At 49.1% G+C, this 22611-nt stretch overlaps 7 protein-coding genes across 7 annotated transcripts; 4 read left to right on the top strand and 3 right to left on the bottom strand.

Moving 5' to 3' along the window:
- The first annotated feature begins 364 nt into the window (after positions 1–364).
- BDV37DRAFT_259014 (SEC14 family lipid-binding protein) lies at positions 365–1908 on the top strand. Its single transcript, XM_032083095.1, has 3 exons — positions 365–865; positions 1040–1163; positions 1231–1908. The coding sequence occupies exons 1-3, from the start codon at positions 645–647 to the stop codon at positions 1855–1857; spliced, it is 972 nt and encodes a 323-aa protein (XP_031937313.1). The 5' UTR covers positions 365–644; the 3' UTR covers positions 1858–1908.
- Positions 1909–2465: 557 nt separating this feature from the next.
- On the bottom strand, positions 2466–3384 carry BDV37DRAFT_287076 (uncharacterized protein; the record flags this gene model as incomplete). Its single annotated transcript, XM_032088047.1, has 2 exons — positions 2466–3140; positions 3208–3384. 2 exons carry the CDS (start codon positions 3382–3384, stop codon positions 2466–2468), a joined length of 852 nt encoding a protein of 283 aa, XP_031937312.1.
- A 597-nt stretch (positions 3385–3981) lies between these two features.
- Positions 3982–8389, top strand: BDV37DRAFT_274826 (uncharacterized protein; the record flags this gene model as incomplete). Its single annotated transcript, XM_032085306.1, has 3 exons — positions 3982–5016; positions 5069–5408; positions 6033–8389. The coding sequence occupies 3 exons, from the start codon at positions 3982–3984 to the stop codon at positions 8387–8389; spliced, it is 3732 nt and encodes a 1243-aa protein (XP_031937311.1).
- Positions 8390–8635: 246 nt separating this feature from the next.
- On the bottom strand, positions 8636–9620 carry BDV37DRAFT_259008 (peptide alpha-N-acetyltransferase MAK3). The gene is made up of 2 exons (XM_032083094.1): positions 9084–9620; positions 8636–9007 (listed from the first exon to the last, which is right to left on the bottom strand). Exons 1-2 carry the CDS (start codon positions 9462–9464, stop codon positions 8762–8764), a joined length of 627 nt encoding a protein of 208 aa, XP_031937310.1. The 5' UTR covers positions 9465–9620; the 3' UTR covers positions 8636–8761.
- Positions 9621–9741: 121 nt separating this feature from the next.
- Positions 9742–12119, top strand: BDV37DRAFT_216968 (phospholipid:diacylglycerol acyltransferase). The gene is made up of 3 exons (XM_032080094.1): positions 9742–10207; positions 10259–11666; positions 11720–12119. The coding sequence occupies exons 1-3, from the start codon at positions 9884–9886 to the stop codon at positions 11860–11862; spliced, it is 1875 nt and encodes a 624-aa protein (XP_031937309.1). The 5' UTR covers positions 9742–9883; the 3' UTR covers positions 11863–12119.
- Positions 12120–15005, top strand: BDV37DRAFT_216969 (nucleoside phosphorylase domain-containing protein). Its single transcript, XM_032080095.1, has 2 exons — positions 12120–13474; positions 13543–15005. Exons 1-2 carry the CDS (start codon positions 12376–12378, stop codon positions 14724–14726), a joined length of 2283 nt encoding a protein of 760 aa, XP_031937308.1. The 5' UTR covers positions 12120–12375; the 3' UTR covers positions 14727–15005.
- Positions 15006–17031: 2026 nt separating this feature from the next.
- On the bottom strand, positions 17032–19057 carry BDV37DRAFT_216949 (phosphatase PAP2 family protein). Its single transcript, XM_032080093.1, has 2 exons — positions 18370–19057; positions 17032–18299 (listed from the first exon to the last, which is right to left on the bottom strand). Exons 1-2 carry the CDS (start codon positions 18789–18791, stop codon positions 17402–17404), a joined length of 1320 nt encoding a protein of 439 aa, XP_031937307.1. The 5' UTR covers positions 18792–19057; the 3' UTR covers positions 17032–17401.
- Positions 19058–22611: the final 3554 nt, after the last annotated feature.

Below are 22611 nucleotides of genomic sequence, written 5' to 3'. Positions count from 1 at the left end.
GCCCCCTCCCCCTCCTTCGCTCCGCTTTGATCTTAGTTCCAGGACAGAACTTAATCTATCGGGGGTTTTGTAATTTCTTTTGGCGACTGTGCTGGCATTCAAGGTTGACCGACCGCCTTTGCGTATTTGTGTTTCGCCCCTCCTTTTTCTCATTTTTTCCCTCACTGGCAGTTTCTTTTCCCACTGGCCGGAGATTGGAAGTGTTGTATCGGAGACACCGCCCACTCCCTCTAAAACGGTTTCCCCGTTGACCGTCTCTTTCTCGACGTATTTTTGTAATTAATTTTTCGGATTACATTATTGATTCAGAGATATATCAGGCAAAATTTAGTAAAGAGCGCAAGAGCTCCGAAGAAAAATACATAAAATATGGATGCATGAAAAAAGATGTGTAAAGTCAAAGGAATTCGATAATATTGTAGACTGCAGGAGTTCGCTGTAATCGTGCATCTCCTCCCCACTCTCTTCTTCTTCTTCTTCTCCTCCTCCCACCCCCCCTTTAACTAACAATTGATTCCTCCCTTGACACTAAGCGCTTTCTGTCTTCCGACCACGAATACTTTACTTCTCTCATCCCGCACCGCAACTCCTCCTACCTTCTACCCTTCACTCCCTCTCATACAGACCCTCGCATACCATCCACCATGGCCGCCCCTAGCTCGAAGTACGACAACTATGATTTTCCCACCACTGCGCCGGTTGCCAACACTGGCCACCCTGGCCACACCACCCCAGAGCAGGATGCAAAGGTAGAACAGCTTCGGAGTGAGCTGGAGCAGCTCGGTTACACCGAAAGGCTGGACACCTTGACTTTGCTCCGCTTTTTGAGGGCGAGAAAGTTCGACGTTGCCCTTGCTAAGACCATGTATGTCGGAGGCCTTCCTTACTACTTCTCATTTGTTTGACTAGTGTCCGCGGACACTGCGAAAGCCTAGAGATGAGAACTGTACAATCAGTGATCTCATACTTGGACTTGTTTCTTATCCTCCGTTGAACAATGCGAAATACAGCGCTGACATCTGCCCGTTCTCCTCATTAGGTTCGTCGACTGCGAAAAGTGGCGGAAAGAGTTCGGCACTGATGACCTGCCTCGCACTTTCGACTACAAGGAGAAACCGGAGGTGTTCAAATTCTATCCTCAGTACTACCACAAGACGGACAAGGTATATCCACCGTGCATGTGTTCTTCTGAGTCGACTTCGATGCTAATAGTGAATATAATGGAAATAGGACGGAAGACCTGTCTACATCGAGAAGCTGGGCAAGATCGATCTTACCGCCATGTACAAAATTACCACCGCCGAGCGCATGTTGCAGAACCTTGTCACTGAGTACGAGAAGCTTGCCGACCCCCGACTGCCCGCCTGCTCTCGGAAGGCAGGCAAGCTACTGGAGACTTGCTGCACCATTATGGACTTGAAGGGCGTCGGTATCACAAGCATCCCATCCGTATATGGATATGTTCGTCAGGCCTCTGCCATCTCGCAGAACTACTACCCCGAGCGTTTGGGCAAGCTCTACTTGATCAACGCCCCTTGGGGTTTCAGCGGTGCTTTCAACGCTGTTAAGGGCTTCCTTGACCCCGTGACTGTCGAAAAGATTCACATCCTTGGTTCTAACTATAAGAAGGAACTGTTGGAGCAAGTCCCTGCTGAGAACCTCCCCGTGGATATCGGTGGTACTTGCCAGTGCGAAGGCGGCTGTGAGCTGAGTGACCAGGGCCCCTGGCAAGATCCACAGTGGGCCAAGGCGCCCAAGTGGGCTACTCCCAAGGAGGACGAAAACATCGTGAAGAATGAGGATCCTGGCCTCGAGCAGAAGGTTGAAACGCAAGAAGCTTCTCAGCCCACTGCATAGAAACCCGATCTCCTTTTTTTTTTTTTTTCTTTTTTCCGCCCCTTTTGTCTTGGATCCACATGGGTAAAGCTGCAGTGCTGTGTTATTCCTACATATTCCTTCCTCAAGATGTCTCCCGGGAATAGTTTACGTCAACCGTGCTTTTCTATCTCCCTATGGCCGTCTTTGATTCATCCGAATTCAACTGTTAGCTGTCTACTACCTGAGAAACGGCTGCCGGCTTTCCCATCTTGTCTTCGTTTTCCCTTTGGCTTGACATTAGATATTAAACAACGCAACATGAGCGGCGTGAGGTGCTTTTATAGATGGTGCTGAGAAGAGTAAATATTGGGACAGAATATAAAAGTGATTGTCTGATTAGGGATTCGGGGTTTGAGTTCAATGTACGACTTGGTGCGTATTGATTACGAAAAGGGCCAGTTGTAATATGGTAGGTCTGCTTGAACTCCTACCACAAGGCATTGCCTGAATAGCCGATATCAATCATTATTCCCAATAGCAGATTATCAATCACGGTAGAGTATTTAATGGTATCATTCCATGCCGAGCGCCGAACACCAACAGAATTGAATCGCAAAGAAAAAATGACAGAATAGACCTATAGGCGGTCACTTCTTCTCCACGACTTCAACTGCCCGACTGGCTCGTTCAGCCTTCCCGACTGTCGATGCTACCGCATTTCCATCGGCGGCCCCATCTGCTGTGACGTTTGTCTCATCGCCAGGAATAGCCTCGCCCTGAAGTCGAAGTAAAGTCCGCAATGTATCCTCATATACTTCTGCCATCTCCCCTGTGCGCCATAGTTCTGCTTCATGGTCGGTGCCAAGGGGTACATGTAAATCCCACTTTGTTTTCGCTGACCTCCGGCGTGAGCCATTTGTACTGGGCCCATTGTTGGCAGTCTGTTTCTGGTTCTGGTCTGCATCAGGCATGTCGACGTCTTCCGTTGGTTGCCTTTCACTGTCCTCCCCACTTTCCAGAAGTATCTCATCTTCCAGGTCATCATGTTCGTCCTCCTCTATCACCTTCTTCAACTCCGCTGCATACGTCTCCGCCGCACGTCGCGGCGCATCCCGCCTTAACTGTGCGACTGTCGTTGTAAGCGATTCCAATTGCGCGTAGAGCGAAGTCACACGTGATGCAAGATGCCCGTCATATGGTTCGTACTCGACTGTCTCTGCAGGCGCAGTGAAAGCAGCCGGAAAAGGAAATTGAGGCGATGAAGAGTCAAGACCGTTGATACTTATTGAGGAGGAAGCCGATGTGAAGGTACGCAATATGTACTGTTTCGCATGTCCATCAGTATTAGGGGTTTCAGTCGATAGATCGGGTTGAGAGTAGGCTATGTACCTCGTCGACTAACTCGCGGACCCGCTCGCGCATTGGATCCGGTCCATCTTCAGGGTTTGCAGAGGGGGGTAAATGAAGGTCGAGCTTTTGGCGCGAAAGGGCGACAGTGTTACCGTAGAGATATGTGAAATCGGCGGGGGCTTGGAGCTCAATTTTGCGATGCATTGATTCCCCCATTTTGTCCGGTGGTCCAGCTAACCAATGCGTGAAAGATGTTGGGTGTTGTAAGATGTGTGGATCTAGCCTCTCTCCGTTGAATATTTCTTGTCCTCGGGGGGTTCCGCATGTATGAACGCGTCGGGCGCGGGTATTTACTATCCAAAGTAGTGGGACGGAGGAGGAAGACCTGGATGTGGTTAGCCTCAGGCACCGATAAATGGTCGGCGTCGATCCGATGAGCACGCGCCCCGCAAACGATGTCATCGATTTACTTTTCTTTTCAGCTGCCTTCAGCTGAAGGCCTTGCTTTTCGTCCGATGCCAAGTTTCTTCACTTTTAGGTCGATATACGACCCGACCAGGGTAATAGTTTTTAGTCATATTCCTTACTCCTTCTTATACTTATGTTTGCCTAATTCCTAATTCTTAATTCCCGTAATTGTCTCGCTTCCCTCCTTTATCTCTTATCGCATTATCTATTCCCCCCTTTATAGCGCCCTGGCACCAGCCACTGACGGGCTCAGTTCTCGGACTTGCGATGATGGTCGGGGTGTAATATTAGTGCTATTGCAGGATTTGTGCTTGGCTCTTGTTATTGGTCAATCCATAAACCACCATGGAGAGCCGCCCCAGCTTGAACCTGATCGACAACACATCCCCGAACCGTCGACTCTCCGACGATGAGGGCCTTTCGGAGATCACCACAGCTGATGACCTGTCAAGAAACACATCCAGGAGATGGAAGAAACCCTCAGTGCGGCGCGAGCTGACCAAGCGCAAATATAAAAAATGGCAGCCAAAGAAGCTAGGAATCACAGACGACGACGCAGACAGACGCCCTTCGGACGCCAGACTATCTCTAACAGCCACATACACTAACACTGAGGGCGAAAGCCTTGCCGATATTTCGACTTTGCCAACTAACGAACAGCGTGATTTCGGGGCCGCAGACCAAGAAAATGGCGGCCCTGGATCAGTGACCGGCCATGGTGTCAGTGGCCTCAAACCGGGTACCGAGCTAGACATTCTTTACGAGAACCAGCGGGGCTGGTTCTTCTTTGGCATCCCTCTTTATTCTCACGGTTCTCTTCTCAACTTCGATCCAGCTGCCTGGGTCACCTACGACTTTCGAGATAGTCCGGTCAATATCACAAATGCGCAGGTGCCGGATCCGAGCTGGGAGTGGGCGTGGAAGACATGGTTCGTGGATATGTCTGGCGATGTGGATGATCAAGGCTGGCAGTATTCTTTCTCTTTTAGCTCGTCAGCCTGGCATGGATCCCACCCTTGGTTTCATTCGTTTGTTCGCCGGAGGCGATGGGTCAGATTACGGGTTAAGAAAGCCTCGGAAAGAAGCCGTCGCGGCCGATCAGGCTTTGAGATGGCTCATATGCTCAACGAAGACTACTTTACTATCCATACCGCCAAGAAGAAGAGAGCAGCAAGTGCAGGCCGGGGCTCCCAAGGGCCATCCACCCATTTGAGTCGAGCGACGACCACTGTGGACGAGGAAGGTCCTCTAGAAGAGATCGGAAATATTCCAACACTCATGAGTGCCCTGAGAAATGCAAAGATAGACCGTGAGAAGTTCGATATCCTCAGAAGGTTTGTGGCGGAGGGAGGTCAAGAGTTATACTACTTAGATGGAAAGGTAAGCACACATTAACTCATACATTCATTACGCTGTTGCTAAAGACCTACAGATGCAAGATATAATGGCACTGTTTGTCTTCCAAGCCTCGCGCTGGCAACTAGTGACCCACTTGACTGGCATCATCGAGGAGCTGTCTGGGAAGGAGCCCGAGTCTAGTGGTATGGATGCAGAGGAAACCCGACGGCAAAAAGACTACCTCACCAAAGCTGTAACCACAGCAAAGCGTTACCTCACTGGGCCTGAGATCCTCGCTTCTGAAGGACGAGTTCCTGCTCGGGAAATGTCAGAGATGTTGGATTTGACTCCGGAAGCGAAGAGGGAAAGTCTGTTGTCTAGGTCCTCAGGGAAATTCTCACACAAGCCAATAGACAACGGTGGAGAGATTAAAGGTATACCTCAGGGGGCAGAGATTGGTCGCGAAGGGCACATTTATCAGTATACATCTTGATTTTTTGTATTATACCCGGTTTGGCTGGTCCAGCGTACAGCGGGGGTCAGGTGTACGTCTTTGGGGCATCCCACTCCGTACGACCTGCCTAAATATCCATTAGCTTTTCTTATCAACAATAGCTATTTTTGACATTTTTCGTCTCTCTCGTATTCAAATAGTAAAAATTGCGGACACTAGGTATACATGTTGTTTACGGCGAGTATCGGTCCGATTCCTGGAGAGCACTGACCGCCTGCCATTCCGACGAGGCAAACATTTTCTAGAATCTCCGCGCCGGAGAGCTTTGCCCGCAGCTTGAAAAAACGACGTCTTTAGACAGGAGCAAATCCAAACTCCCCCGCGACTCTTCGCCCTTTCCATGACTCAGGCACTTGCTCCGTATACTCCTCGATGTTATCGCGTGGCCGCCCGTGTCTGAAAAGACGTGTATTGTCCACCGTCTTAGACAGTGTTGCGGCTGGCCCCGACGAACCTCTCCTGTTCCTCTACCCCCGTTGGTTTACAGCTGCAGTCCGCCAACGGAGGTCAATCTCATCAATTAAGTGCACTTCTAAATGTACAGCGAGACTATGCAACGCAGGCGGGTTCGTTCCGGGGACGCGCCGGAGGTTGTCACTCGGAGGGTCTACGAAACGGTGGGCGTCGAGTAGCAATGCAGCCAAAACCGATGTGATTGAGGAGGCTGGAAGCTCGCAGCAGAACGATCAAGCTACTGCTACACCAGATGGTGGACAAGATGGGTGGACAGGGGGTGAAGTAAACCGCGACGGTGTGAGTCCGCCGAAAAACGCCACGAGTTCAAAGCCTTCATTGCCCGATTCGACAGAAAAGAGCAAGTTGCACGAAGACAGACGAAAACGCTTGTTCAATATATTTGCCGATATCGACTCGAAACCTCCCCGTCCAACACCACCGCCTCCTCCGAAATCCAATGCCCTGAGAGCAAGAGACCTGAAAACACATGCGCGGCCATTGGCAGCCCCTCCCAAGATGCATTCTCATGAGAGAGCACGTGCTACCATGAAATCGCTATCTGTTAGGGATAGGCGGAAGTTAAGGTGTCGGTTGTTTTTCACTAAGCGGATGAACCCCGAAGCGAAATGGAGGTGGACCCTTTGGACTAAGCTGGAGGAGTTGTTCGAGCGAATGGAGCAAAATAATACGGTGTGGAGGAAGAGAGGCATAAAACACAAGGAGATGCTATTGCCGGAGGAGACTGTTGCTCTCCTTGCGGGTGCTACGGACATGGCTATGAAGGAAAATGTTTGGTATGTCCCTATGCACAATGGATGTAAGGTCCATGTGCTACATCCACGGGAGAGCGAAGGCCAATACAGGAAGGTTGTATTGTCTGGTTCCGAGCGAGTGGTGGAGCTGGTCGGGGATCGTATTGCGCATGCGAAGAGCCTTCAAGAGATGGGTGATCCTTTGATCGATATCAGAAAGCCACCGATCCCAGTGTTTCCTTCGATGGAAACCATGGCCCGGAAAAATATTCCGGTCCCCATCATCCGGGGTGTATGGGACTTTTATAAATCCGCTAAGGATCCTGCGAATTTGGGAACGCTGCTCCCCCTTTCCCAGAATTTGTCGAGTGTCAGAGAATTTGCGGAGCATGTGGATGAAGTCGCGCGGTCATTGCCTTCTTACAAGGCTGCTCCAGGGAGCTCTCATCAAAAGCAAGTGGCCAAATCCCTCCTTGCGTTGTTTCAAAACGAACGGTACCATGGCTTTTTGTCGACTGCTGCACTGAATACCGCACTATCTTTCCTCCTTGACCATGAGTTTGTGAAGTACGCGCGCATGATCTTTCTGAGAGCCGAGCATGTCGTAACTGTCGACTCCTTTAATATCTTGTTGAAGTTTGCGGCTCAGAAGCAGGATATGCGGCTGTTTCGCCAGTTTCTGCTAACAATGCCGCGGTTGAATATCCGGCCGAACCCATATACCTGGCTTACTTTCCTTGACTGCCTTGTCTCACCGAAAGCAAAGGCGAACCTTGTCTCGCGTATGATGCAGAAAGGCTATCTCAACGAGTCTAGCGCCATGCGGACGGCGTTGCAGGTGACGATACAAAATACTTTTCATGCACATCTCAAAAGTGGGAAAAGTGTTGACTCCTTTTTCAATATGCTTATTGACACACAGGGTGCCAATTGGTTCCCTCCATCGCTGATCAATCAAATGTTGAACGTTGCTGCCAGGCAGAAGGACTTTTCAGCCATGGAACGGATACTCCAAATATGCAAGCAGCAAGGCTTTGCTGTCAAGGGTTCTACCGTCAACCAAATTGTCTTACTCTTTCGCAAGGATATCTTCTCCCTCCTCCGGGTCTTGTTTCAATTCATTGACCGTCCTGAGCGTGTGCTCACAAAAGATGCCTGGGAGAAATTATTCTTGGTAGCCTTCAAAGGACGACACTACAACATCTGCCGTGTGCTATGGAGATACGCATGCATGTACCGAGGCGTGACATACAACATGCGACAGTCTGTGCTTACATCGTTGCTCCGCAATACATCATTTCGAAAGACCGGAGGTCAATACAATCAACTTTGGCTCACCAGTGCAGGCAAAGTCATCGTGGGGGTTGATCTTCATCTTCCGAATTATCCTTTAGATGAGTCATTTTCGGAGCTTGTGCCATCTGAGTTCAGTCGGAACCCAGTCGCTTCTCTTGCAACTGGATTCAAGCCTACTGGTGGAGAGCGAGAGAAGCAACAAATTCTGGCTTCAAAACTGATATTACGTGATACGGAAGTCGGTCCAATGTACCGGCCTTCAAAGTCACTGAACATCATGTTGGAGGCTGCAGCCGTACTGGATCAGGAGTGGAAATCGGTCCCTCGACCCACACAGTGGTTGATGCAAAATGCTATTAAAGTCTCGGTGAAAAGAAAGTCGGACTATCTGCAGTGAACGTGGTTGAACCGCCTCGACTGGGGTGGAGCTGTGCACTGTATTTGTTGATCAGTGACTCACTATCCACTTACTGCATATAATATTGGTTGTATGGGCTACAGATGTCCAACAGCTATTCACATATCATGTATGAATTCAGCGCTTTTACGTCTGACTTTTTTCTGTACATTATACCTCTGTATACTAACCACCCCCCCCCCTTTTCTATATAATGCCATGTATAGATACTATAGAAATAGACTTCGGCTCCCCAGCCCTACTGTTCATTGCAATAGATCGTTAATATGTACTCATCACTCATATTCTCTATTGTCGTAATTGCGTAGTCTATAGGTTATTCACAAGCAAACTGCCATTCCGTCTCATACATCATTGATTGCCATTTCCATGAAGCAAAGCTGGCGGCGGAGGGGCAATTGGACCAGACATATCAGGGGGCCCGTACGGATCGAACGCCGTCCGCATAGACCCCACACCTTCCTTGAGATATAGCACCAAGCGATAGGCCGAGTTGCCGTTCAAATAATACCGGTGCAATCTTTTACTGCGCAGGAACCCCAGTCGTTCATACAACTTAATAGCCGCCGTATTTGTGATTTCGGTCTCGAGCGCGATCTGCAAGCACCTCCTATTAGTATAGTGTCTTTTAAATGGAGCACATGTGCAACCCTGTGGGACCCGGGCAACAAACCTCATCCGCATCACGCGCAATCATTGCATCGATCGCCATTCTGACCAATTTCGTTGCAATCCCGCGACCTCGATGCTCCTCGCGCACTGCCAACATAGCAATATAGCCCCGCAATGGGCCGCCGCGGTGTGGTTCCAGCTTCGAGACTACGACCCCGACCATCGGGTCTGGCAGTGTGTCGTCCATGGCCATGAAGCAAAGATCGCCCCATTGGTAGAGGAAATACCGGTAGACGTAGATACTGTACGGCTCGGAGAGGTCCTTGGAGATCAGTTGCCGCATGGCAGCGACATATTCGTCCTCGCGTGTGCCGTCATAGCGGATGTAGCGGAGGTCTGGGGGTGCAGCGGAGACTGCGGTGGGAGTAGCGTCATGGCTCATTCCGGCCGCGTTTTCGGACTCATTGAGAGAATCCAATCTTTCTATCTTGTTCTCGGAAAAGAGTGACAGGTGCGGAAGGGTGTCGTAATAGTTCTGACTGAATGTGGGGAATTGATGGGGGTGCTGAGGAAGTAAAAGAGTTCAGGTACAAAGGGAGAAAAGCGGATTTCGTAATTTTGGGGACTAATTCTCATGACGTCCCATTTTGGTTGCAACTTCAGAAAGCATGTGATTTCCGGGTCGCAACTTCTTCACCTAGTGCGCCTTTTTTTCCCTTCTTCTCCCTCCTTTTCTTTTATTGTTGACTTCATTTTCCTGGCTGTCTATCCTGTGGAGTATTTTTCTTGTTTGATATATACTGACTCTTTCCTTTGATCCGCGGCTGTCAATTCCACCCAGTGTTTCTGGCGATCGCCCACATGCTCCGCCGTCGCCTGGCTAAGGACGACAATGTCCAATCCCCTCCTACGGACTCGTCTCGCGATGAAACCAAAGTAGTCACCGCTACGCAGGCTGCGACGTCACCAGAAAAACCGAAAAAAGAGTCATTCGTGACGAAGCCGCGGAGTAAGCGTCGCAATGGTCTCATCTTCGTGCTCGGCGGTATCTTCGGAATTCTCGTCGCCGCTTTTTTCGCCAACCAGCAAGATGTGATCAGTCTCGATTCGCTGATGGACCTGAACTTGGATGCGTTGATGGATGTCATACCACAGGGCATTGTGAAAGATGTGAGGGAGTTCTCGGTACTGTCAACCCTTCTTTCCTTCATGCAGGTGGTGATCTAATCTGATTAGCAACATGAGCGTGATGCTGTCAACTATGATTCATTCGCCGTCGGTCTACAACTTCAATCACAAGGTATTCAAGCCAAGCATCCCATTGTCATGATCCCCGGCGTTATCTCCACTGGGCTCGAGAGTTGGGGCACTGAGGTGTCCTCTCGCCAGTACTTCCGTAGGAGACTCTGGGGCAGTTGGAGTATGATGCGCGCTTTGGTCCTGGATAAGACAGAGTGGAAAAACCATATCATGCTGGATAAGGATACCGGATTGGATCCGCCCGGGATCAAGCTCCGAGCGGCGCAGGGGTTTGATGCGACTGATTTCTTCATCACCGGCTACTGGATCTGGAATAAGATTCTCGAAAATCTGGCGACGATCGGGTATGATCCGACGAATGCTTTTACTGCCGCTTATGATTGGAGACTGTCCTATCTGAACCTGGAGATCCGTGACCAGTACTTCAGTCGGCTGAAGTCCTACATCGAGACTGCCGTTCTCGTGAAAGGAGAAAAGGTGGCTCTAGCTTCGCACAGTATGGGCTCTCAGGTGCTCTTCTATTTCTTTAAGTGGGTTGAACATCCGGAACATGGTAATGGAGGCAGTGACTGGGTTAACAGACACATTGCCTCTTGGATCAACATCAGTGGGTGCATGCTGGGCGCCGTCAAGGGTCTGACGGCCGTCCTCTCGGGCGAAATGAGGGATACCGCTCAACTGAATGCCTTCGCCGTGTACGGATTGGAGAAATTCCTGTCCAAGGAGGAACGAGCTGAGATCTTCAGGGCCATGCCCGGCATCTCGAGCATGCTTCCCAAGGGCGGAGAAGCTGTATGGGGCAATGCAACATGGGCTCCGGACGACCAGCCCGGCCAGCACACGAGCTACGGAAATCTGCTGAAGTTCCAGCAGAGTAACTCGTCCCTGACAGCCAAGAACCTCACAGTCTCCGAAAGTTTGGCATATCTCATGAACACAAGCGATGAATGGTACCGCAATCAAGTCCAGAACAGCTACTCGCATGGCGTCGCGCACACCACCACGGAAGTCGAAGAAAACGAAAACGACCCTCGTACTTGGCTCAACCCCCTCGAAGCCCGCTTGCCATTGGCTCCAGACATGAAGATCTACTGCTTCTACGGCGTCGGCAAACCAACCGAACGCAGCTACTACTACCAGGAGGAGCGCGATCCCCTGGTCAACCTCAACGCCAGCATCGACACGACTATCACTAACAATGATGGAGTCGACCACGGCGTTGTCATGGGCGAAGGCGACGGCACCGTCAATCTCCTCAGCACAGGCTACATGTGCGCCAAGGGATGGAATATCAAACGGTACAACCCAGCCGGAGTCAAAATCAAGGTCTTTGAAATGCCTCACGAACCAGACAGGTTCTCACCACGCGGTGGTCCAAACACAGGTACATATATCTCCATTCCTAGGTTTTGTAAGCCCTAACTAACAATCCAAAAGGCGATCACGTTGACATCCTCGGCCGAGCCTCCCTCAACGAACTCATCCTCCGCGTCGCAGGCGGCCACGGCGACGAAATCGAAGAAACCTTCGTCTCGAGAATTAAAGAGTATGCAGACCGGGTGCAGATCTTCGAAGAGTAATACATAAATAGATTTAATACCCCCTATGTTTTCCCCACGCTTCTTATGAATTCTTTTCAGCATATATCTATTATACAAGAGATACAAGAGATAATCCTGTTATGTATTATGTATGGTTGGTGAACGGATGATGTTTATGTTCTCTATGTTTATTGGTGGGTTTAGAGAAGGGGGCTTTGTATAGATAATGGAGGTATTCTAACATGCCAACTTGGAAAAACTGCAGTCGCCTCCTTCCTGCTGGATCTTGACGTTACCGCTCCAACAGGAGGTGCTTCGGTCGCCCAACTGAGATGATTCACTCATCCTCACCTAGGTACAATGATCCTTAGCTCAAAGCTGGGCCGACTGAACAACATTTATCAAGCGATGCTGAAACCTTGTCTATCTGGTCAACTACGTATTACTACATCCCAGTCTTTACGAAAGGCCTATGATGTACAACCCTCCTAAGGGCGCTTACTGCAGCCCTGTGATTAGTGCAGTTGCAAGGCTGTGGCCAGAGTTAGCGCTATGTCTTCCGAGACCTCACCATCGCCCACCTTCTGGCTTCCCAGGTCGATATCCTCGTTTCAGCCATGGTCTCTGATATATCAATTATTCCAACCTGAAATGCGTCCCAAGAGTCGTCAAGATTTTACCGTCGCGATTGTCTGCGCTCTTTCTCTTGAGGCTGACGCTGTCGAAGCCCTTTTCGATGAAACCTACGATCGGCTGGGGAGATACTATGGCAAACAACAAGGTGACGCGAATGCGTACCTCAATGGAAGGATTGGCAATCACGATGTGGTCTTGTGCTACTTGTCAGGAATGGGAAAAGTAAGTGCAGCAAGTGCAGCCTCAAGCTTACAAATTAGCTACACGGGCATTGAGCTTGCTTTAGTTGTTGGTATTTGTGGAGGTGCCCCATCGCAATCCAACCATCAAGAAATATTTTTAGGTGATGCTATCATCAGTGATTCTGTGATCGCATATGACATTGGCTGGCAATACCCTGGTGGTGGAGTCAAGGACACGCTCGGCAGACCGAATCGAGAAATCCGGACTCTTCTGAATAGCCTGAAGGCTGATAATACCCTCAGTGAACTCCGAAACCAGATGCAAGGATATCTTGAGACACTTCAGCAAAAAGGAACTAGGTGGCGCCATCCACAAATCGACGATATTCTTTTCCAGGCTTCTTATCTTCACAAACATCATGCGCCTGCGTCTGATATCCAATGCGCCTGTTCTGAGAGTGACGTACCCGAGGAGATCTGTGACAACGCACTGGAGGAAACCTGCGATGATCTTGGTTGTGGCAAGGGCCAAGTAATACGGTGCCGAGGATTTGTGGAAGCTGCGAAAGCCTCTGCATATATTAGAACAGTCGCTTCAGCCGACACAGTGATGAAATCCGGACAGCACCGTGATGCCCTTGTTCGAGAGGAGAATATTATAGGCTTTGAAATGGAAGGTGCAGGAGTGTGGGACAATATCTCGTGTATCATTATTAAAGGGGTGTGTGACTATGCGGACAGCCATAAGAATAAATTATGGCAAGATTATGCTGCAGCGACTGGAGCCTCCGCAGCAAAAGCTTTCTTAGAGTACTGGCCTCGGAAAAAAGAAGGTAAGCAAGCCAGCAATCTAGTATCAGCAAGTTTAGCTTACGCTAACTTTTTATTGTCTATTTCATAGACACACGCAAGACAGTTCATTTCATGGTCCCGTTTGCGAGAAATCAACGGCTCGTCGGCCGGCAGGACGAAATTGACAGGTTAGAAGAATTAATCTCAACACCCGGCGGGCCAAAGAAAATTGCCATTACTGGATTGGGAGGGGTTGGTAAGACCCAGGTGGCTCTCGAACTAGCTTACCGTATGCAAGACAGAGAGGATGAATGTTCAATCTTTTGGATCCCTTGTACCAGCTATGGGGCTGTTGAGCAGGCCTGTATGGCCATTGCACAAACGATCGGGATCCAAGGTGTGAATCCGGCAGAGGTAAAAGAGCATCTCAAAGCTCATTTTAGCCAAAGGGACGGGAAATGGCTTCTGATCTTCGATAATGCGGATGACATGGACATGTGGATGAAAGGCAGCAAGACATCCTCCGCGTTAAAGGACTTCCTTCCTTGTAATAACAACGGTCATACTATTTTCACCACTCGCAACCGGAAGGTAGCCGTGAGAATGTCATCGTCTAATGAGATACATGTTCCCGAATTCAACAAAGAAACTGGAGTGGAGTTTCTGGGAAAGTTACTGATGCAAAAAAACCGGCTCCGCGACGACAGTTATGCAGTGAGCGCCCTTCTTCAGCAGCTTACATTCCTTCCATTAGCTGTTTCCCAAGCTGCAGCATATATCAACGAAAATGGTATAAAATTGTCTGATTACCTGCTACTTCTCCAAGAACAGGAGGCAGATGTTGTAGAGCTTCTAAGTGAGGATTTTGGTGATGATGGACGCTATAAGGAAATCCAGAACCCAGTGATCAAGACATGGCTAACCTCATTCTATCAAATTCAGAAGCTTGACGGACTTGCTTTTGAATATCTGTCGCTTATGGCTTGTCTTGATCCGCGCAATAGTATCCCGGAGTCCTTCCTTCCACGGCCGGCGTCAAAAAAGAAAATGACTGAAGCTCTTGGGCTTCTAAAGGCCTACTCTTTCATTGCTATCCAACCCGGGAATGGCTCTATAACATTACATCGTTTGGTACATCTGGCAACTCGAGCCTGGATGAAAAACGAGAAACAATATGTATTCTACATAACAAAAGCAGCAGACCAATTGAATGAGGCCTTCCCTGGTAATGACCATACCAACCGACAGCTTTTGCCGAGAATACCTGCCCCACGCCCTCTTCCTACTGAGTGATAATCGATTCAAAAAACAACAAGATATGTATATTGACTTAATACGAAGCGTGGGGTCCTGCTTAAGTAGTGATGGGAGATACAACGAAGCGGAAAAGCTGTTGTCGCAGATGATGGAAACTCAGAAACAGGAGCTAGGGCCAGAGCATCCTGACACTTTGACCAGTATGGCCAACATTCCATTATCATCCTGGAAACGAGGGCAATGGAAGGAAGCAAAAAAGCTGTTTTCAAAGAATATAAATATCCGGAAACAAGAGCTACGGCCAGAGTATCCTGATACCCTGGCCAGTATACACAACCTGCATCAAGATACCAAAACCAAGGACAATGGAAGGAGGCAGAAGAGCTGGTGGTACAACTTGTGGAGATCTAGAAACAGATCCTAGGATCAGAGCATCCTAATACTCTGACTGCCATGCACATCCTTGCATCAACATACTTTCAGGGACAATAGTAAACAGAAGAGCTGTTTTCACAGATTCTGAAGACCAGGAAACAGGTGCTAGGGCCAGAGCATCCTGACACTCTGTGGAGTATGCACTACCTTGCATATACATGGAAATCCCTTGGAAATATCCAGCCCGCCTGGGCTCTGATCAATCAATGTGTAGAGCTCCACAACGAAGTCTTAGGCTCGGACTATCCAGACTCTGTGTCTTCCTACAACGCCCTGAAGAACTGGGAAGCAGAAGTGAACTCCTCATCAGCAAAACAAACACAACAGAATCCTCCTGCGATACCAATGCACACTCAGTCCTCTCAATCAATTTAGATTCAGGGACTGTCAGAGGAGCCAGACGGCAAGCTCTCAAGAACTTTTTCAGGAGACGACGATTACATTATTAGTCGAGTATCGATGGGCTAGAAAGCCAGATAGATTGCCTGTATCAATTCAATCAGGTTTACTCCCGAACGGTATCTTATCCTTCTCGCACGAGGGCATCTTGATACAGGAAAGAAACGTCTCACTCTCATCGCAGCTAGCTTCGATATTGATCTCGCTGAACTCTCCACGTCATCTTTACAGCACCAAGCCCATTATTATGCTGCGGATGTCATTTCCGAGTCTATAGATAGATGGACAGAGTTAACGGGATCAAATCTCTGTCCTCTGAGGGTACAGAGTATATAGTTCTGTGTCAGAAGCCAGAGCTTTCCGGATGCCTTGTTCTGAGCAGGCTAATGACGAAACTGCTGTCTTTGGAGTAGATGTCGAGAAGTTTTCAGTCAACGCATCTACTCCCAAAACTGCCGGCGACTCTGTCCCTGGTTTCGTCCCGCAACTTCGCATGTCACAAGTTTTCTCAATGCGATAAAGGATGGAAATATGAACAGATACTACGGCGGCATCTCGGCCAAGTCCTTGGAAACCCATGTTTTCCGCTTGACGTATACTGAGGGACGGCAGTTAATCGATACAGGTTAATTTTTAGACCATTCTTCAGCGCTGTATCTGGTGAAGAAGGTCTTCGGCCATGAAGATATCTCGGCCTAGTATAACAGCTACACTAACCGATTTAGGAGAGCAGTTGGGTGTCTACAGTGGCAAATCGGTGCAATCTACACCGGACCAAGGAACCATTTAAGATATTTCAGGTCATTGAAATTGTCCAAGCCAAGATGTATACAAGAATCAAACAAGTAATGTACAAAGTTCTTCATAAATCATAACGCTACCGATGGGATTATAATTAATAATAATGCCATGGAATAAAAAGCATCCAACGAACTCTTGTGGCACGCATTCCACTATGGATGCTTGTGTCCAGCAGAGAAACGTCAAGTCGTAAAAGTGTTTTCAATAGCAAAGGGTGTGCAACCTTCGACAAGATGACTCCGTCTGCATCTGTCGCCCAGCCGCTTTGAAGTATCAGTGCCCCCCCAAGATCTCCATTACTTGGTAGATGCAACGGATCAGAACGGCCGCTCAGCATCACCAATGTCCTCTGTATAGAAGAATGCTCCCAAGACAAACCACCACGCGAGGGGGGGAATCAGGTAGTCCTGGCCCCGCTCTATATACCAATGCAAAGGTCATTAAACAAGCATCAACCCCTTCTAGGCACAACGAGTGAAGTGCATGCAAAAAGGCGCCCCAGTACTTTTCTCTTTCCATCATGGTTCCGAATCACAGGCGCCAATGGTGTGAGCGATCGACAAGAATGTTAAAAAAGTATATGTACCTGGCCGAGCACAAGAAGAAAAGCGAAGCAAAACGCTCGACCAGCTGAAGAATAGCGAAAGACTGTAGTTGGAAGGGGACGAAATCGTCCGACCTGGAATTATCCAGGTAGCAGTGTACAAGCGAATGACTCCAAGGACACCAGCAAAGCTCAAGCTCCTGAGCAGCGAAAATCGCGCCAAGTCCGCTAGACCTTTGGAATTAAGATTATTGACGGAGCTTCAAGGAGACTCGGGGCCGTAGGGTCACATCATACAGCCCAACTGATTTCGCAACGACGTATGCATGTACAGTTGAAGATGCGCGTGGAAAACGGCGCAATCCGGGGTACCATTAAGCCGGATGTGCCGAGGAAAACAGGCGTATTAAAAATATATGTGTCGAAATCTGCTCAATGCAATAAGAATCCAGCATGTCGTAAAATGGTAAAAACGCCGTTCGTCAGTAAATGAAAAACGCGAGTGCGGTGTATGCAAGTTGATGGAGCCGAATCATGGGCTGATCATATGCCTTCCGGACTCGATATCGGAGGCAGGGGAAGCAAGAGCCTCGCCCTCCCAGGTGTAATGGTCATCGATGGGACTTAAAGAGCCGGAGGAGACGGACGAAGACGAGCCAACCGTCCACTCATCACTGTCCAGGTTGAAGTCGCCATCGTAGTCGGCCAGATCGTAGCCATATTCCCGAGCGGAATCGCCGTATTCCACGTAGTCGTAGTCCCATCGGAACATCTTGTCGGTTTGAACGCGGGGCATGAACCGAGTCTTCGCGAAGTAGAACGCGACCGTGGCCAAAAGTCCACCACAAACCAGATCAACCGCGTAGTGGTGGGACAGATACATGGTTGCCCACCACATCCACAGGGTATACGTCACGAACAACGGCTTCAGGCGGGGGAAAACCAGGCTCATGAAAAGGGCTGCCAGAGTGGAATCGGCGGCGTGCAACGACGGGAACGCACCGAAAACGACCGGGGATTGTTTGAAGCCCGAGGTGTAGAGGTCGACGCCCAGGAGTTTGTCAATGCGAGCGAGACCCGCGGGGTTACCTTGCATCGAGTAGTCGGCTGGTGCCAGACCGTACAGGTTCTCGTACCACGGGGGCGAGCAGGGGAAGAACAGCTGAATGGTGACTGCCATCATGCTGATATAGCCGAAAGTCCGCGCAAAGATGGGCACAATGCCGGGAGGCCCAAAGATGAACATGATCAGAGAAACGACAAAGGGGGCTCCGTAATGGCAGAGACCATATGGAATCCATGCTAGCACGTCGAGCACAACATTCTGATGAGCAGACAGGATGTTGCTGATGTTGGCGCCATAGAGGATATTCTCCAATGCTGGGAGCACCCGGACCCAAATAGCCGGACGCCAATCGCTCGGAATGAACCTAGAGTCAACTCGATTAGCAATTGCCTTCTTGACCAGGCCATGGCAGAGGGCACGGTGAGTTCACTTACTGGCAAGCGTAGAAAAACAGAAGCCATCCCGCAATCGGCAGAAACGGCAGAAAGAACTGACGAGTGATAGGAAGCAGAAGAGCGACAATGTACACAGTAAACATGGCAGTCTTCCCCAAAGGCCCGGGCGACTCAATGACTGTCAATGAGAAGATCGCGACGATCAACAATAGCAGGTATTGAAAGTCGTATGTCGTCCACCGATGGCTTTGCAGCGACCGAAGCGTGTCCACAGGCGAGAACGAGGTTTGTAAGGAGGATATCGACGAGGTGGGAGATATCCTACTCCTCAGCTTCGACCGAATCTTCCGTCGCATACGGTGCGGCACCAGGAGCTGGATTGAACGCCATGGTACTTGGATTTGAAGCTTCCCGAACTGATTTTGCGTCCGATCCTTCCATGACGGAAGGGTGGGATTCATCTCTGCGGCAAGTCTTTCACAAGACTCAAGAAATTCCTTCTCAAAGGCACAATTTCACGGCGAAAAGGTTGGAAAAGGGTGCAAGAATGCCGCGAGAGTCGAGAAGAAGAGGATCGAAGGACAGAAGAGTCTCGGCGGAGCTGACGGAAAGGGGGCTTCTAGGCGTCAATGTGACGTTGAACGAGACACCGCGAGCAGAACGTTTTGATCACCGACAGGCGGAGAAATTCAAGGTGGATTAGTTATAGTTGGGAGCGCGGGCTCCGGTCTCCAGCGGCCAAACGAGGAGGTTTCGAGTGGAGGTCACGTTGCAAGGGTTCCTCTGACGCAAGGCGGACCGTAAGGGCCGGAAGACTGAGAAAACCAGGAACGAGATTGAGTCGCAAGGCGGACAGATGGCCACGGAGCCGGAGAGTTCGTGGTGGTAGAATTAGGGAGGGAGGTCGACCAGGTCGGAGGAGGGTGGAGGAGAAGTGGGAAGTAAGAGGAGGAAAAGAAAAAGAGGAAGACTCCGGGAAGTCAGTATTTAGTACTAAATGAGACGATACGTGAGGATTTTGCAGGTGATGGAGCACAGCGCCAAAGGTGAAGAGCGACGGGGCGACGGACGTCGGCGGATACGATTACGGGGCCTAGCGTTTCCGTAATTACGGGAGTTGGCCCGTATCGTTGTCGTCACGACTAACCCAATCGAGCTGCTCCTGTCGATGCCACTAAGCCTCATCAGTGCAAGCCGCGGCCCCCAATTAGGACTAGTCAGCTTCAGGAGGTGCCGAGGATGCGATGAAAACTCCCGGAGCCGAGAGTGCCTGAGGAGTTGTCCCAAGGTCTCGAAAAAATACATCCAAAAAATATCGAAAATAAAAAATGAAAAGGAAAAGTGACAGAAAATTTCGGTCTGCCTTCAGAATCTGGCACTGAGACGGATAACGTCCGATAGCCCCATCCAGACTACGTTCTAATGACTGGCGGGTGCGGCGGAGATTCGGAGGATACGGGAATAATAGACGCCGAGTCAACATAAAAAAAAATGTGACAAAGGTGATTACAAGGGGCCAATTACTAGTTGGGTCGAGAATACCGGGAGGTCGTTTGAGATGTACAGTCAGCCAAAGAGAAAAACTCATCATCATATACAAATTAAAAAGGAAAGTAAGAAAGTAAGAAAAATGAAAAAAAAAGGCGAGACGCTGCGACTTCATTCCAATCCTAGTTAAACCATCGGACCAATCATCATGTCACCCTTTCATTGATTTGGGAATGATTCCCCACTTTTGGCCGGTCTCCGCCAACAGGAGGACGAGGATCTTCCAAGTCAATTTCGCTTAACCCACAACGGTCACACTGACCAGCCAAAGAAATCGCCGATTAACATGCAGCCAAGACCCGCTGTCCCTGAATTAGTCTAGTAGTAGTGGTAGTAGTAGTTGGGTTGCTACTACTGTACAAGAGCACGTCCTTTTACTCTTCCTCCTTTTACTGCCCCAGAGCTTCGTCTGCACAAGACTCTAGGGCAAGAAGCAAAGGGTAGAGTGTCGAATGGGTCTGATAGCGGATCCAAAACGAGGCTCCGATCAGCCATCTGGCAATAGTGTCTACTAGTAAGTAGTAAGTTTACTTATTATCCCATCTCAACATCGTAAGACTTTCTTCTAAGGAGGTTCAGCCAATAGCCGCCGGAGTCAACCTGGTGGCCACTAAGGCAAAGTCAGCCAACATTTGCTTCATTTTATTTTATTTTATTTTATTTTGATTATTCTTCTTATTATTTACTCCGTGTTATTCTTGCCCCCAAAGAGAGGTCTACCAGCCATCATAATTTTCATCCCCGACAAGTTTCTTTCGACTTCAAACAATTGTCATCGTGGATTTAATTCCACACCAAAACAACATTTGCGTTTGGGGGCTGTCCAAAAGGAGGAGATGCATAAAGGAAGTGACCCAGCAGTAGTAAACAATAAGCCGACATGACATCCCTGAGCTCCCAAGACATTGTTGAAAGATGGTAGTCAAGTTGTACTCAGTGTAGGTAATGAGTATCGTTTTTCTTTCCCTCTCCAGGTCGACTAGTTCCCCAACTAGTAGCACATTATTGGGCACACGAGACAACCTTACGGCGCAGGGCCAGATTACCGTCCGGTAAGGTACTGGAACCATACCGAACCAAAGACCACAGTGGGAAGATCACGGCAAGCCGCGCCGAGCGGAGTTGATCAATCCTGCATCCGAGAAAATTAATACTACATAAGTTCCAGTTCAGGAGCTTGGAGCTTGGAGCAAAAGAGAAGGGGGACAGGTGACCACACGTTCAATTCCTTGTCCGTAACCTCCGTGCTCATCATACATACATACATACATACATAATAAAGTCTCGCCGTTTCACCTTCCGCCCCAACATTTCTCAGTGATCTCATCTTAATTTAATCTCTGAAGGCGCATCAGCATGGCTGAGTTCTTAGCTTACTCTGAAGTATATTAAGAATGGAATGTTATCGATCGAGCGTGTATCAGGTTGAAAAGTCACTCATCCGGTATAATATTTTTTTCAAGCCATCTGGATTGGTTCGATCCTGTCTAAGAATCTCCTAATAACTATAAATATGCTTTCCCTTCAACTATTCAGGAGTTTAAATTGGCCTCCGTTGGTCGTATTCGTTCAGCGTTCTATCCAGACCAAGAATTGCTGGTTGCCTGGCGCACAGTGGATATGAATGAGCTCGGACCATGACAGCAGAGCCCAGCGCCAAGGAAATAAGGCAGGATTCAAGGGAGGCTGATCATCATCACCGAGAAACACAGCCCTGACAAGAGGAGAATAATAATAATAATAATAAAAAAAAAAAAGCCTAATGATGAGTTTGCAATTGAACTAGGATTCTTGAATGGATACTCTAGCAAGACTTGGATTTACATCATGCTCGGTCGGATGCGGGGGGTTCTCTACTACTCCTGCGTATGGACCAATCTAATACATCATTCGACATCATAGACGCCGACCTTGCCGTGGCTCCCAAACTCCATCATCTTGGATCCCACATGTCTCATGAGGCAACGAACCAATATCTTCCGACTTTGTCGAGCATCCAAGCATCTATACTTTCCTCGATTCACCATGGTTTGCCCTCGTGATAGGAAGATGGGCGCATGGCTCAACATCACCTGATGGCCGCAGCCCTCGTGTCCTCGAATAACAAGTCCGGGCGTTCTGCACGGCAAGCCTACATGAGGTCATCCTGCATGCTTCCAGGATCCATTTCATTTCACCTTTTTTTTCCTTTCTTTTTTTTAACCCCATTTCTCCTCACTGTGAGGGCGTGACCCTTGCATGAATTCGAAATTATTTCCGTTTGGCCTGGACGGACTCAAATGATCGTCTGGAGTCAATTCCCGAACGATAATCTAACGGCAGTTGATCAGCAGCATTTGACCTCGGCGATTGGGACCATGTCACAACCACTTTCCACCTGCATAAGGTTCATTAAACATGGTTGCACAGTCATTAAACATGGGACCCATTGACTGGACGCCCTCAAGAACGTTTCACTGTCCGTAGCTTGAACAACACAACATGCGCTATCCTGGAGTCGATCGCATAGCCAAGCGATCCTGTCACGGCTAATCCAATCATACAATAGCGGTGACTTGATTTGTTGGCACCCACTTGGAGATCTACAACTGATCGGATATCGGATCAGAAGCGCATCCTTAATGCAATTGTTTTGCGCGAAGCATGCGGTACGTATGACCACCATCTACGGATGTGTATAGTGTATATGCTGGGGTACTGTCGAGACCCATAAGACGTGTGTATTTTGTCGGA

This window comes from Aspergillus pseudonomiae (genome assembly GCF_009193645.1).
Source record: "Aspergillus pseudonomiae strain CBS 119388 unplaced genomic scaffold BDV37scaffold_86, whole genome shotgun sequence".
NCBI lineage: Eukaryota > Fungi > Ascomycota > Eurotiomycetes > Eurotiales > Aspergillaceae > Aspergillus > Aspergillus pseudonomiae.
Note: the sequence above shows the minus strand (reverse complement) of the source record. Positions and strands in the feature narration are given on the sequence as shown.